General features: G+C 42.5%; 1 protein-coding gene across 13 annotated transcripts in view; it reads left to right on the forward strand.

The window, feature by feature from the left end:
• The window catches only part of ptprfa (protein tyrosine phosphatase receptor type Fa), a 222,163-nt gene that overhangs the window by 132,932 nt on the left and 72,760 nt on the right, over positions 1-16,471 (forward strand). For 7 of the 13 annotated variants that reach the window (XM_069193947.1, XM_069193951.1, XM_069193950.1 and 4 more), the window contains exons 6-7: positions 1,588-1,605; positions 5,535-5,645. In XM_069193947.1, coding sequence (XP_069050048.1) covers positions 1,588-1,605; positions 5,535-5,645 — 129 coding nt within the window. The remainder of the gene's footprint in view (positions 1-1,587; positions 1,606-5,534; positions 5,646-16,471) is intronic. The other 6 variants (XM_069193949.1, XM_069193952.1, XM_069193955.1 and 3 more) reach the window with 1 other exon arrangement.

A 16,471-nucleotide genomic window follows, 5' to 3' on the forward strand; every position in this document is an offset into this window, starting at 1 on the left:
AAAACAGCAATAAGCAGAACAGCAGGGTGATAAATGCTCAAACTAATGAATCCTTTCATTTAAAACAGTTCTGCATTAGGACCAGGTTTTCTTGATCAAAGATGGCAAAGCAGGTACGAGAAGTGCAGTGCTCTTATTAGGCAGCAGGAGGTTTAGCACTTCAGATGGAAGAAGCAGGCACTTGCATTCACTGCAAATAGGAAGTCAGATAGTCAGAAGAACCTGTATGAAAGGAGAGGCCTCAATCAGATGTCTTGTTTTCTATTGATGGATTTTGAGCACTGCTGCAATGAAAGCCTCCAAGACATAAGTGCACCTGTGGAAAATGACACTACCTTCTTCTCAATGCATTTTAAACCCCCCAAACAAGTCGCTTGAATGTTTTAAGAACATGCTATATGGGATTTTATGGAAATGTAGTAATTTACAGAGTTGCTGTTTTTTTTTTAAATTGAAACCTATTGCATTCAAGCCTGTTTAAAAAGATCTTCTGTTGCACAGGGAGGTAAAACAACTTGCTACACCCTGGCGTGGATTATCAGCATGGATTATCTCAAGAGAGGGTGTCTGGATTGGGGGGTTCTCTGGAAGATACTGGGGGTCTTTCTGACAACTCTCAGAGTGCACAAAATGTCCCGTGAGCTGCTGTGTCTTGCGCAGCCCACAAGCCACACAGCTGAAAGACGTCTGCCTTTCTCAACCCCCTTTCTTATGCTCTTCTATTCCTATAACTGGGTGGCAAGTGATTGGTGCATTATTCAGACCTCTCTGTCTGTATAGTCACCAACACATCCCCCTATCCTGCTACATATGACTGGATATGCTTAAGTTTCCCTTTACTAACAACTTGAAAAACATGTTTGAGGGACGTAGTAGAGAATTGAAATGGAGTTGTACTCTGTTGACCTTTTTCGGTTTGAAAGTATGTCAGTTAGTTGAAAGCTATTGCTTATATCTAAAAATGTTTCCAAACTCATTAATTCATGGTTTGGATATTAACAGAATGCTGACAAATTAAATGGTGGGCCTCAAATTTCGTTAGTCTGCTAACGATCCGGGCTTCTGAGAGAGTAAGGTCTTTCATTATTCAGTAAAAACATGTGCCTTTTCCTTTTTTCTTGTTACCGTGGTCAACTGTCAGTGTTAGCAGCCTGCCCAATTAGGGGCTCTGATTTTTTTCTGGTAACTTGACAGAGATTTGATTAAGCACACCTCAGATAGCCGAGGATAAAGGAAGAGCCTGTTAATTGACAGGATATTTTTTGGGGGGAAAAAAAGCATGAACATGTGGGCTATCACTCACTCTCTTGTACTGAGCATTCCCTAGCCTAGCCTCTAAGAAGACAACACTGAGACCCCACCCCAACTCTCCCTTGGGAACACTGTCCCAGAACACTGTACTAACCTCTGAGGGATGTCACTCTTAACTTGTTGCTGAGCATCAGCCTCTCTTTGTAATTTGTTTTTTCGCTTAAGACGTAGAAAAGTATTCAAAACTAGTCTCCTTCTTTTGTTGTTCTTCTGTCTTTCCTCTCTTTTTACTAACGCTTCTCTCTAATCTTATTTGCATTCAAATTACCTCACCAGGTGGTACACCAATCAGAGGTAAGAATGCTGAAGTGCCCTGAATTGTCAACTCACTCCATCCCCCTTCTCCTCTCTTCACTGTTCCCATTTCTGGCTTTCTCTCGGCCCTAACACCTCCCTGCTTCAGCACATATCCAGTTGTTCTGTTTTGTTTTAGTTTTCTTTTTTCAAAAACAAAAACATAAACAAGGCATTGAGCAAAAAGAAAATCAGACCTTGTTAAAACCATTCATTTGAAATGTTGCTTTGTAAAGGGATTACTCAACAGGAAATCGGTCTTGATGCAAAGTACCATGTAGAGCCTTGGCTTCTGTCTCGCAGGAAGTGTGCTGTGCAAATTAACCTCTTCGGAAGGGGAGCAGGACAAGTAGAAGCTGTGTTTTAATTTGTAGACCAAACAAAAAAAAAGTCTTGGCTATTCTTTTAAAATCTGTTTTTCATAAGCTGTTGCTTTGAGGCTGGAATTGCTCTCTTCGCAGAAGAGTTGATATGATCGACACAGCTGGAAACAGGCGTCTGATTCAGAGTGGAGGGAGGGCTGATTATTGACGAGGCGGCAGCAGTGGTTAGGGCTCTGGACCTGCTCCCTAAGAGGTGGTGGGTTCAAGACCCTACTGCAGTCCGCTGTTGTACCCTGGAGTGCGGTTCTATTCTCAGATTGTACATCAGTGCATCCAGCTGTATAAATGTGTACAATCTCCCTGCAACGGACTAGCCTCCCCTCCAGGGGGAGCCACGTAATCTTGTCTACTGATCACTATAGAAACGGGGATAAACTATGGCTTGGTGAGTCTGAAGGCCTGATGGTAGACTTGCCACTAGGCACTGATCACTAGTGACCTCAGCCTCAAAAATGTCTGGATGTCCAATAATGCTATTATACTTCTCATACAAAAGCCTGGTTCTTCCCAGAATGAAACAGAAGTTAACAAGGGGAATCAGGACTTCTGTCTGTCTCCTAATTGTGCGCACACAGGACCTCATGCTGTGTCTGCCAAAATGGAGCAAGAGACAATGCTGTCAGCCCAGTAAAGGTCTGTAAAAAGTCTCTTTGCTTTTAAAGAATACCAGTGGATGTGGGCAGTGGATTTGTACCTGTTGTTTATCCCCTTTACATACTAATTTATGTTTCTCAAATGGGGAAGAAATTATACATTGACCGAAACGCTGTCATTCTTCAACACCTCGTGAATCACTCCTTGGGAAGCGAAACAAACATGTCCGCATTCCTGTGGAGCCTGCCCGTGGACTGGGTTCTGGTGCTGTGAGGTAGCTGGAAAAAAATGAGAAGTGTCAGGAACTAGATACAATGAATGGGTTGATTGTTTTCATCCCTTGGATCTTCAGTGTCAATGTCAAGGCTTCTCACAGTGAGCTTGTGTGCTAAATCCAAAAGCCAGATTAAAACTACAAAAGAACCTCTGCAGCAGGAACTCCAGGGAAGGGGTTCTTAACCTTGTTTTGTTTGTTGGAACTTGCTTTGGCTACAGTTTAAACTAAAGCTGGCTGATCATAGACGTCCGATCCCCTGTTAACAGGCAGAGTGTACTGTCTTACTAATGAGTTTCCCTGTACTTCAGAAAACGCACCGAATCGCTAGAAGAAAGGTAGGAGAGAGGGTGTACGCTGAGTGTGTGCGCGCGTACATGAGTGTATGGGTGTAATACCATACAGGACACAACTGTTGTCTCAATTTTCCCCGAAGATGGAAGATACTTATCGGATCTCCTGGTTTTGAGCCTGTCAGGTTATGGATAACAGAGCGCTTTGATCAGATAGCGATGATGGCTCACTGCACCAGATCCATCTTGGATGTTGTCATGCATCCATTTTATTTAATTTTTTTCTGTCCGCAATGAGCATTCTTGTAATGAAGTCATTCATTTCACAACACATTCTAGAATCCTTCTGAAATATATTTAAATATATATTTTTGTAATGTGCTTCACTGTGTATAAACTGCATGCCTGCTTACTGTTTTTCTGTAAAAATATATATGAAGTGTCATCTTTCATGCAGTGCTCTACAGCAAATGCATAACTGCATAACTGCTAGAGCAGGATAGTAGTGTCCAAAGCTGTCCGTCAAAAGTTGTGTTATATGTCTCTTAAAAAAAAAAAGAAGAATCAATTATCCGTATTGTCAAAGGTGAATGAAGAAATGTTAAGACGTTCAGTCAATGTTTTACACGGTACCAAAGGAATCAAAAGGTAAGTTGTCATAACTGATTATGTGGAGAATGTTTTGTCTTCTGTCCTTGAAAATCTTTCGTGTTGCCCAGATCGTGGTGTGAGCCATTTAAACTATTTTGCCGATGAAGCCGGTATATTAGTTCTCATGTATTTAAAGAAAAAAAACCCTGTATCTTTGTTTGGCCAGCCCAACCACCTTAAAAAGAAAGCTACGATAATAACCAACACTGCACAATTCTCCCAATTGATTGGCAATTTGCTGCCTGTCTATCTGGCAGGTTTGGCTTTGCTACACTTACTCGCTGTTGGTGGAGCGAGTGTTATTTGTTTTTATGTATTCCTTCTCTTGATAAATAGCAGCCTGCTCGATATGGAGCTGCTCCCGCTTTGCTGAAGGGGTTATGGAGAGTGGGGCTCAGAGATAGCTGGGAAGCCCATTCTCTGCAGTAGGGCTTGGCTGTCCTTCAAATAAGCTTTACAGAGCAAGAACAATAGCATGTCGCTACCAGAAATGGGGTTAGTAGAAGCAGCTAATTCCTATACAGTTTTCCTGTGCTAATCTAGCTAATTAGCCCCCTCGTAGTTAGAGTTAATTGTGTTGCATTTTGGTAATTTGTTTCCTACAATACCGGTAGGATCAATCTTGCCCTCTGATTTCAGGTCATTTAACTCTGTGCAAAAAGGGAAGGTTAATTTTCATTTATTAATTATTAACTTATTCCCAGTGTGCCCTTAGTAAACATGAGTTCTGTTTTTGTAAAGTGCTTTTCTATTTTTTTTCCCCCTGTCTTAGAGACTTGTATCACAAGTTTTGTTTGCCTTCATATCCCAATGGCCACCTGCTAATGGCTATTGGAATGATATTTCAGCCATATGGCACAGCAGTCAACATGTAAAATAACTGGGAAATTACAGAGCATGCAGCAAACACTTCTTTAAACCCTTGGAGCCAATTCTTCACATTGCACACCTCTGACAACTTTGAACAATGAATTGTGCCATACAACAGCAAAAGCAAATCTGCCCATTTATAAGGCACAATGCCGTCCTTCGTTTTAGTCTGAAAAGAAGAGACTGTTTTGACTGCCAAGAACTGAGTGAGGATTAATTGCATACAGAGCCTCCTCTGGTACATAGATATCATATCCTCAAAGGTCAGGCAGAAAACACTCTTCCAGTTGCTGTGAAATGTGTTGGATATGAATTCATTTCCCTGTCTTGCACGTGTCCCTTATGTGAGATTTTTTTTTAATGTTCTGTTGATTTAAGGGCTGTAAGGCACAGACATGATTTAGTACTCAGACGCTTCTTTCTGCGGTTGTGCAATCTAATAAAATAATCCTGGTCTGTTAGTATATGCAGCCTGCTTCATCAGCTGTTCTGCAAGTTCTTACTGCTTGCTTTCTAGCGCTATGCAGCGGTGTTGTTTCCAGTAAACACTTTTTTTTTGTTCCAGTGGAGTAGTGAACTGTTTGCTGCATCATTGATTGAGGGGCTTGGCACTTTGAAACCTCGCAAAATAAACACATTCTTTAGGGCTATTAACAAATCCTACTGTACCCTTAGGGGGTACCCTCAAAGTGTTCCCTTTGTTGTTTAATTTTTTCGGCTTGTAGTGGGTTTCCCTTGCAGAGCTGGGGAACAGCACCTGCCTACAGCCACGGTGCTGCTTCTCTGACCTCACGAGCTCTGTGTCGGTACTCCCCTTGCGGGGCCGTAACACTCTCTCCCCCTCCGCTTTTCTGCTGTGTGCAGGAGCCCTGCAGATCGAGAACAGCGAGGAGTCCGACCAAGGGAAGTACGAGTGCGTGGCCACCAACAGCGCGGGTACACGCTACTCCGCCCCCGCCAACCTCTACGTGCGAGGTAAGAGCCGCGCCACCTCCGAGCGCCGCCCGGAGGCGGGTCGGGTTTTACGGGCGTCTCCCACAGACGCGTCACTTCCCCCCCTTACGGGGTCCTCTTTCGCCTGCAGGTGATTTTGTGTAGAATAATCTTGTGTGTACGCGTGATCGGTGGCCCCAAGGGTTTTACACACGTGGGTAAGGAGCACTAACCCCCTTTTTTTTCTTTCTCCTTTCAACGGGAGTTTTGCAGACTGGTCACTCGTAACACCGTGCTGTGTGGTGGTCCGTCATTTCAGCAGCAAGTGTCTCGCAAAACTGAAAAAAAAACTGCACATTTATTTAAGGTTTTTTTGTCATGCTTAGGTTGCCTTGCATTGTAATTCTTCAATTGTTGTGTACATCTCTGCACTGCACGGACAAGGAGCTGTAGCTTTTTGCTCTACACCAGCCTTTTTTTCTTTTGTTGTTGGAAGACACAGTTTTGAATCTTTACATATGAGAAAGTAATATGGGGTTTCAAAGCTCCTGAGTCTTGCAGATTTACAGAATTTTCCTTTCATGCTCTCTGACTTGGATGGGACCCGATGCTTGGCAGTGGTCTTTCCCAGTCGCGATGTGGGAACAGACACTGTCTGGGGGGTGAACTTAATAAGAACAGTTGCAAGGGATGTTTTGCAGGAAGGAAAGGAGATACCGGTTATGAAAGAAAAGAGAAATTGTCACAGCGAGTGCAAAATTTGATAATTCACTTACCAGTCACTAGAAAGGTGATTTTAGAACGTTCCCAGCTCTCTGTTCTCAAAGGCAACTGTAACACACATGCTAGTCACCGTTTTGAAAAGCACTTAAATGAAATACCATCTCCGTGCTGTTCTGTCTACAGCCTCGCTTTTCCCAGTGACCTCCATGTAAACGCAGTAGGGGGTCAGGCATCAGAAGAAACAGAATAATTCCAGTCTTAAGTGGCAAGTAGAAGAAACCCAGTTGTCACTTCTTGCAGTGTCTTTCTATTTTATTATACAGCAGGACTCGTGCTTTTTTGGGGGCCAGGCAACAAACCTTTCTATTCCAGGTCACTGCAAACAGTGAGAGGCACAGCCTGTCGGCTCCAGGAAATCATCAAGTTAAATGCTGTTGTACATAAAAGGAATCTAGTGCACAACGGAGGCATAATTATTTATGTTAATAATTGAGAAGGGGGATAGGAACCTCAGCTGTTACCCTTTTCCAGTCACCCCAAAGACCAACAGAGTTTCTTGTTGGTTTAATTTTAACTGCACTGATTATAAAAATATTAAGTAACCTCTGCCTCTTTAAGAAGTCCCTTCATATACATACAGTATGCTACTGTCCACAGTGTATGCCACTGAGGGCTCTGTACTTGTATGCCTTTTGTTATGAGCTGTTATCCACCTTTTGTATCATATATTTTGAAAAACAATTAGGATCGAGTGTTTGTAATAAGCAGGTCTGTCTCTTTTCAAGTTTACTGTAGCAAGGAGCACAGCAGTCAGTAAACGGAGCCAAGTCACACACTTTCTTTGCCAGAGAGGTAATTAGTGTGTAGTGTTCGATCAACATCACTGATTGATTTCCTGCAAGAGAGCATTCTTCTAAGAAACGTTTCTTAACTTTATGACATTATCTGCAGCATTATCTCCCATGCTGTTGTATGTTCAATGAATGAAAAATAGAAGTTGAAATTCAAATAAATTCAAGCAGTTAAAGCTAGAATTACTGACAGAACTTATCCGCTTTTGTTCCTCTGTAAGATGGCGATGTTCAGAAATTTGGAAAGTTTAATATTAGATTTGTATCTAGTATATGCAATTTGCAAGACAAGTTATTTCCTGAAGGAGATTCAACATGGCACCTTTATGGCTACACTTGCAGGTCAATGACCAGTATTTCTCTTCTTATTTGCCCAGATTTTATCTAGAAAATGTAGACGAATCACAGAGAGATGTTTTACTTGGAAGCGCAGTCACAGTTAATCCAAATATTGTGTTTCTAAAGTATAAACAATATTCATGAAAAAATCTGAAATTAAGTCACTGAATCTGAAATAAATTCCATTTGTTTTTTTTCCATAGTCCTGTATCTCTGAATGTAATGAATGAATGTTATTAAACGCATGTATAAACATGCTTCCCGTATAATCCGTATTGTTCCCCTTCGAAAACAGATTATTTTTTCTGGTTTGTGGAGTAACCAGAAGCATTTATTCAAATCAGGGCTTGATATTCATTTGAGCAACTCTTCCTGTGATAAGAGCACAGTAGCAGATCTGATGATGCTCGCAGTTTTAGTTCAAGGTAAAAAAAATCACTCCGAACTCTGTAGAGTGCCACCAGCTGTAGGAGAGGTTTTTGTGTTGCTCCTGGTACTGGCTAAGTAAAAGTCAGCATACAGAGACAGCTCTGCAGTGGAGACCTGCCTGCTGCCAAGCTTCGACTGCCAGATCCCCGATAAATGACACAGCACAGCGACCGTTTCGCACAGCATCCCAACATGGACTGGACGAGAAGCAGCCGGTCTCCGCTGTCCGTCAGATGGAGGTGCTTTTACAAAGTTCGCGTTTTTGTGCCTCGGTTAATTTATTTTTAATTAAAAAAACATAATTTGCCCTAAAACTGCAAGCCCCTACAACAGAGTATACACCCTGCAAGTTTCCTCTCCCAAAAATGTATATGGACAGCTATGATGGAGGCAATGTATATAATAAGGCCTTGACAAAGTGCTGCACCACCCCAAAGTCCAAGGACATGGTATGAAGACAGGAAGGGAGATCCCGTGAATCCAGGGGAAGGAATGTGTGTTTAACCTCAGCGAGAACAACCAGCCAAGTCCTTTTCTGCCACTGCGAGAGCCCAAGATCTAAAGCAGGAACAACATTAACAACATTGGATAATAGCGGCATGCTTACTCGAATGATACTAGTTACTGTAAGTCTGGAGTTAATATGACAACTTATTTTTAATTGTACTTGTTAGTACTAGAATTGTACTTATAGCCGGCCAAATGATGTTTAAGCTGGGGACTCTGAAAATGGTTTAGGACCCTGTGGCAGGCATGAAAATTGCTGGTGAAAGTTTCAAACTTTAAGAATGATGGGTTGTTGATGAAGCAAGTGGATCACCGGATGACTTCACAAGGGGTCTTTTGAGTATGTGGTTTATGTTACCCATGTTGATGTCCCAAATTTAATGCCTTACCTGTCCCGTATTTTATATCTATTGCAGCTAGGCTGTCCAGTTTTTAAACAGAAGTAATCCTTCCTTACAGTCATTTAAGGTGTTCGGTGCTAGGAGGCCTAGAATTCATGTCACAGCATCAGAAGTGGCAAAGCAAATGCTAAATCGATTTAAACTCCTGGGCAGTTGTGACCCTTGACCGACTTTCGAAATGTCAGAACAAAGAAGCAAAGGGAGAATGTTGAAGAGAGCTCAACATGACTATACTGCAGAGTACATGACCTGATCTCTCCCAGGACAACACCTGCTCAACCTGCCAGAGAGCACCTGGATCTTGCATCAGTCCCCGGCGCAGTCATGGAAGATAATTGTCTCTACCCTGAGCGATAGTCAGTGATTAACCAAGCACTGGGGCAGCTGCACAGTAAACACACAAAGCCATAGAAGAGGTTGGTTCTTCAAAATGGAGCACTTAGAAAATAACCATACACAGAAATAATTGATAAACACAGTGCACTAATCACACTTAATTATATCCATTTAGTACTTCATTAAATAAAAAACTTCCCCGAATTTCCAGCATTACATTCTTAGTTTCCCCTTGTCATTGTTTCTGTATGAGAATATCAGATTTGTTTTTGGATACTTATATACTTTTAGAACATAAATTGAACGTTGAAGGCAGGTGGTGTAGAACTGTCAGCTTCTAAACGACTTGAAATTGTTGATAACTGAGCAATGAAATGAAGATGTTCTGCTTTTACCCTACAACAACATTAAGGGAGAAATAGCTATTAAAGCACCTAGGAAAATTTGTGGTTATGAATAATTTTGTGATAAGCTCATAGTTAATGATAATACCCATTATCTGAATCCTAGGTTCCAGGTGTAAAATGTAAGGATAGATGTCTCTGGCTTATTCATATGCATCTCACAGCGAGACTCAGTATTCCCCTTAAGAGGTTAGCATGGTGTTTTGATCGTTTTTTAAATTCAGAAAGAGACAAAGATGTGTCCTGGGAAAAAAAAAGCCTACCCTAGCATCCCTTTCAGTATAAAATGGGTTTTGTTCACTTTACAGTTTCCTTTAATGAGGAGTGCAGTGTAGAAATAGAAGAGAATTTGTCACATTTTTTCAGCAGTCTTGCCTGAGGTGTTGAAGTCTGTGACTTAAAGGCGTAATGAATGTGTGACCATCAGTTACAAGAGAATACCCCAGGAATTCGTTTCTGTGCCTGCTAGCCCTAAAGGGAGAAAAGATCGTCTTTTTTTCTCTCTCCGCTGAATTTTGTTCCTGAAAGAATGCAAAAAAAACATTTGTCAAAGGTGGTGTGCGATGGGGACATTCACAGTTCCAGCGGCATTCCAATAGGGCCGCTTTGCATGGCAGATGGCAAACTTGGGGCCAACTGCTTGGTTTTGCCACTTGAAGTACTCTCTGCTTGTTTGGATTGCAGTGCTTCTAGAACACATCTTACTGCCTCCAAGGGCACTAGGGGGATAGTCTTGCTCCAGTTAAATCCTAAGTGATACCTGAGGTTCAGCACGACTTTCTTTTCTGTTTCATAGCTATCATTTTTAATCTTTAAAACCCAGGAGGCTGCATGTATGGGGAAGAACCCTGCTACTGATCTCTTGGTGAAAAATCTGTACAAATGTTTTTTACTCTCCTCTGAGTGTATTTCATGGTACTGAAACATGAATGCAAAAATCTGGTTCGGCCTTTATCCTGTGAAAAACGTTAATCGATAGTCAATTTTACTGGATCTTTGTGCATCTCATACGAAGATAACGGACAGCTGTTAGTAAACTCTTAAATCCAGACTGAGGAAAATGTATTGCCTGCTTGTTACTGTTCCAGCATCCCACCACCAGAGGGTACCCCAACCTGTAGTGCCTACTTTATCTGTGCAGCAGATGCGCAGATCAAGCAGACGGCAGTAGCCAATCCCTGCCTGCCCAGTGTCCCTCCCCAGACCTATTTAAATCCTGCTCTTTGTGCAAGCTGTGTTTAATATTGTTTTCAACTAGTTCTTGTTCTGGCCTTTGCTGAATTCTTCCTGGACTCTGATTCTTGCCTGGCTTTTGGATTTTGGATTGTGTTTCTGGAGCTTGATACTAAAATTCTTCTGGCTTTGGACATAAGCTCGCCTCTTGACCCTGACCTTGGAACCCACATAGGGTCAATTCCTGGACTTCTTAGTTTGATAATCAACCTAACAGTGCTTCTCAGTTTTTTTTTTTCCTATTCAGTCCTGGGGTTTCCCTGAAATTGTAATTGTAGTTCTGTTTGGGAGCTGTTTTAACAAGAAAGCTTTCCCCCTCAGAGCAGTAACCCACCTCACTCAGTCCTACCCATCTACTGTCAAAGCAACACTTAGTTATTCCCCAGATGGGGGAATATGGGTTTACTGTGATTTCATCATCCCGCTAACATTGCAGAGGCACGTCTTACAATTAGCAAAAGCAAATTTTTGTTTCACAAATATTTGCAGTTCATTTGCGAAGCGTGTTTCACTTTAAAGCCCAAGGACGAACAGAAGCCTGGAGTGGTCTTTTGCACTTTCTTCTGTTGAGCTGCAGCACTGATTGAACTGAAGCTCGGCAGGCTTGATTAACAAAGTTGGCACCGAAAAGGTTGCTGTGCTCATGTTCACACTCACAACGGGTCACAAACGGGTCTCGAGAAACGCAGCCTTCTTGCACGGCTCTGTCCTTGTCTTTTAAAACAAGAGAGGTTTCAGGCCTGAGCATCAGGGATTCAGGTAAATCAGGCTTTGTGCTTTATATAACTCATGTGTAAGTTGACAAATCCACCACCGTTCATTTTCCAGCTGTAAGTGAACCTGCCTGCAGTAGGTCATTTGCTTCCAACTCTCTTTCACATGTCTTCAGAGACCGTTTCTTTTTATTCGTTTTTCTCGTCAGAGTTAGCACTTTGTTTAAAAATATTTCGAGTTATTCTGGAGGATGAAAATTAAAGTGCTTTTTTATCTTCACCGAGACCTAGTGAACAGTTGCCTTTGAGAGCTCCACCAATATTTCCCGTGGCCGCCCTTGAGAACGCACTGCAGCGCAGAGAGGGGGCCTTTGTTTAGAGATCATGCCCAGCTCAGACGTCGGAGTGCCTTGCATTTTGTCTCAGTTTGAGTGGCTGTAAATCAGTGTACTGTCATTGCAATGCTGAGAAAAGCTAAGAAAGGTGCTTATTGTACTGAGTTATCGGTTTTGGTTGTGCAATATATGAGAATAAAGGGGGTTTAAACCAGTCCATGTGCAGCTTACTAGACCCAATAGAAACAATAGAACTCTGTTCTGTGCCGTGGACCCTGATTAATATCTTTACCTCCTGCAGCCGTGGAAGAAGACTGGATCATCTGTCCTGTTTCCTTAACACCTTGTTGTCTAGGAACATGCGGTCTTTCGCGTGAGCTAGTTTAACCTCTCCCTTTCTCCAGGTGCGTGTCACACAAGAGATTTGTGGGTTTTGCGTGGTGTAGTCTCAGAAGGCTCTCCCACCTCTGCGATCTTCGTGTGTGGCCAATGTTCTGGGGGGGGGGTTCTGTGACGCTTCACTGGTCTCATTTCTTGTTATTCTCTTTCTTTTTGCCCACTCTCAGCACTTCTTTCTCTTCTTAAAATCGTTTCATTATACTCAGTGTTCATTCTGTGCGACGCTCTTTGACAGAGGAGCTCCTTCGCCATGGAAAGTGCAGGCTCCTATACGCAGGACTGTATATGTGAGCGCACGCGTCTGGGCTTATCCTGTGAAGAAGGAACGTTCTCCGTTGTCAGCACATGTTTGTGTTTTCCTGTCAAGTCTGGATGTGTGACAGTGATTATGATGTGTTAAAGTGCATTGCCTGCTTGTGTGTCCACCTGTCCTTTTAACTTGTCTGTGTTAAATGTTTTACGTGAGTGTAAATACCAGTCACTGAGTGTGTACATGTGTTCTGGGTGTGCACATTATGCAGTATGAGTGTATCTGATTATTGAAAAAACAATCCATCTTCTTCGCAGTCTTCTATTCTAACCTTGGAGTTTGCATTTGAATTTCACACACAATTTTAAAGATTTGTACCTTATCTGGCAGCCTGACTGCTGCTGCTGTGTCTTCAGAATATTTTTGCTTGCATGTGTTTGTGTGTGTTTTTACCTTAAAGGCACAAACCTACATCTTTGTGAGAAAATGCATTTAGCTGGATGCCTTACTCTCTTTGAAGAGATAGTGCAGCCGAAATGTATGCCTAGTGTGGGTGGAAACTCAGTTTCTTGCCTTGAATGAATGCATGACTAACCAAGTCCGCTGTTTTCTGTATTCAAATCCAGACTGTTCTGCAGCTTTGCTTCAAAGAAGCCAGTGGACAGGGTGTAATTGGACAATATGAGTGTCTGGGTTGCCTGTGGTTGGTGTTATGTTCATTGTGAAGTCTGCGTGTCATTGCACTGTCTCCCAGATTCCATCTTTATTCAGTGTTGGCTGCTGGGTGTGTGTGAGTCGTTTGTCTGAGTGAGCCTATGGGCTTGTGATGGATGTTCTGTCCTCTGTGCGTGACGTGTTCTCCTGTGTTCTTGTCTCCCATCACGTCCTTCGCTCTCTCCGAGTGTGGATAAGCCGAAAATTGGCCTGTTTTTACTCTCTCTGTGTTTCTCCTTGTCTTTTTCTTTTTTTTCTTTTGTTTTTATTTCCCTCTCTTCATCACCATCGCACCCCGCCATCAAAAAACCAAACCAAACTCTCACCTCTCAGATCAGCGCGAAGGTTGGTCCTTTTCACTTCTCGCCGCCGTTACGCCAGGCCCTGTGCGGACTGCAGCAGGCAGAGGGGAGCCGGTGCTTTTCGGGGCGCTGAGGGCCTGTTGCCGGCTCTCTCTCGGAGCACCCCCTCCGCCCCAACCTCCCACAGCGCACCTCTTCCTGTGCTATGCTGTACCCTCTCCGTCTGTGATGCCTCCCGGAATGCTTGCATGGGTCTCCTGCTGTCCACGTAGACTCCCTTTATTCCACGTTTTCTTTCCCCCTGATGTTTCTTCTTCCCTTCAAAATGCAGATTTCGTTCCTTCTGTTTAAACTAGCCGCACTGGCTCTGCATTACTTGCAACGTTTTTTTGTTTTTTTTTACTTCAAAAGTATTTCGGATTTGCCATATTAACAGTTTTAGATTTCTATTACTCCTCTGGCTTTGTGCTTTTAAGTCACAGCTAATGCAGAGCTCAAGTGGTCTGCACTGCCTTCCCCGCTTCTCTGTTTCTCAGTTTGAAACGAATTCTACGTACTTAAGACAGCCTCGTTCAGTACCGGAAGACTAAAGAGTCCTGACCGTGGAGATTACATGAAAGGATTGTTTTTCTTCGTCTTTATAGAGGGTAGGGTTGTGAACGATCACAGAGGTGTTTTCATTATTTTGTAGTGTATTGTGTCTGGCAACCCTGCAAAAAAAAAAGATGTGGTATGGAGTGGTTGATAGTTAGGGTTTGTCTTATTGCATTTCTTTCAGATTCTGGAAGTCACTCTTTTTTTTTCTTTTTTTTAAAGGCAAAAGTAAGAAAATGTCTTTGTTTTAACAGTATGCAATCTTGGTGTGGCACCTTCTAGTTCAAAGGTTCACGATTTTGGAAATGAGCATTTGATTTAATCTCCTTATATTTAAAACCAAACCAATCTCTGGGAGCATTAAATAAACATACAAGATCTTTTTTGGGGGGTAAAATGGTTTTTATTTTTTTAAGAATCCACTCGGCCACCATTAGTGATAGTTTTGTTCTTTTCAGCCTACATTTAGTAGTCTTGTTAAGCTCAAAAGGGACTGAGCTCTAAAAATGCTTCACAGCAGGGGAGAATAGCAAAATGTTTTTTTTCCTTCTCTTTATTTAAAGCTGCATCAACCATAATTTCAGCCAAACCAGAAATTAGCTTTGAAATATTCAAACTGGGGGTTTGTTCTCCTAACAATTTGTTTGCTGCTAATAATTACATCCTAGGCTCTTCCCCTTGACTTGAAAAAGCTCACCACTCTCTCATGCACATAATCATTACTTGTTTGAATTGCAGGTCATTTATTAAAGATTTATTTTATCTTAGAAATGTAGATCTCTCCTACTGCTTTTATTCCTAATGTTGTGTTATTTTCATCAGAGAAATTACTGTGAGCAAATGTAAATTATAAAGCTTCTTCATCCTAAGATCACTGGTGTTACTATTAGCATGTCACTGAAAGAATACTTCTATGTCTTCACCCTCTGTGGAGTAATAATACAGTTCCCCGTCCATTTCTGCTACTCCCTTGTGTCTCCAGCTGTCCCTCTGCTTTTCAGTTCCAAGATTCAGCTCCATAATGAAAACGCCAATTCAGTATTGAAGCTCTTGGCTGGAAAATGTTGGCTGAGTGAGAGCAGTGGAATAATTGCAGAACATCAGTACTTAGATGTTCTGTTTCTTTGGCATTGAAGGTACAATGCTGGAATTAGCATGGGCCAGTATTAAAGTGAGGGGTGGGATGGGTGCAGTGACACCCTGGCCTGTCCCATTTCTCATGCTTAAGCTGCCTTTGCTCATTTGCTGCACAGCGGGCAGTCCCATTGTGTTTTGAATGTTGTGAGATATTTATTAGCTGCCGTTATCTTTCGATAAGTACAGCCCCCGATTCTCAGTTCACGACCTGCTTCTATTGCATGTCGGGGTAGGGGAGGGGGACGTCTGTGTGTCAGGATGGTGCTGAAAGATGAAATGTGGGCCTGAAAAATGCCCCTGCCAAGAGAGTGGGCGTAGTGCAGTTCAGGCAAGTGTGCATTTGAGATTTGACCAAGCTCTGCAGTGAAAAGGGTTTCTAGCTAGCGACGCTCACAGAATGATGGTCATATAGAGCTCAGGGGACATTAAGGTAAACCTGTTTCCTCACCCTGTGGACTAGTTTTAATGCATGATGAACTATTCAGATATACATGTATTTCACATGTACATTTTTTGTGTCTGATCCCTCATCTTGTTTCTGAACCAGCGGTTCAATGTGAGGCTTAATGTGAGATGTGTTCCCATTTATTTCCATGAGCTGCTTAAAATCACTTCTCATGCATCCCAGCCACTTCTTTCCACAAGAGCACAGGAGCAGCTTGTGGTGAGATGTCCAGACGTGGACAGAGAGAAGCGCAGACTTGAAGGGACTTTCAGTTTACTGGGCAATAGTGCCCCCTTTCTCTCATGGTCTCAATGTTGTGTGCTCTGTGATTTCCAGAACCTTGCGTGAAAAGGTGGTGTTCGAAGTGAGGAAAGTGCCTCGGACACAGGTGTCTTTCTGAACCACGTGTGCTGGCAGAGAATCCCCAACGTAGCGGTTCTGGCGCGTGGCTGCAGTAGGGGATTTCCTCAATCTTCTGCATGCCAAACCGCAAAGCCAAGAATAGTCAGATCTGTGAATTTCCCTTTATGTTCCCTATAAAAGATATTTCAAGGAATATGTCGGTAGCTTAGGGGTGTTTGTTGTTGTCCCTTGGTAACAGTTTTGAGCTCTTCAGGCACAGATCTTCTTGTGCTACTGTACGTGACTTGTATGTTCCTTGTCACATAAGACCTAGGAAATGGCTAAAGCTTGAATTTTCTCATTTAATTGAGTGGACTGAGCTCAGTCAGGTCTGTGTCATATGTGTGGTGATCA

This window comes from Lepisosteus oculatus, chromosome 9 (genome assembly GCF_040954835.1).
Source record: "Lepisosteus oculatus isolate fLepOcu1 chromosome 9, fLepOcu1.hap2, whole genome shotgun sequence".
Classification (NCBI taxonomy): Eukaryota; Metazoa; Chordata; class Actinopteri; order Semionotiformes; family Lepisosteidae; genus Lepisosteus; species Lepisosteus oculatus.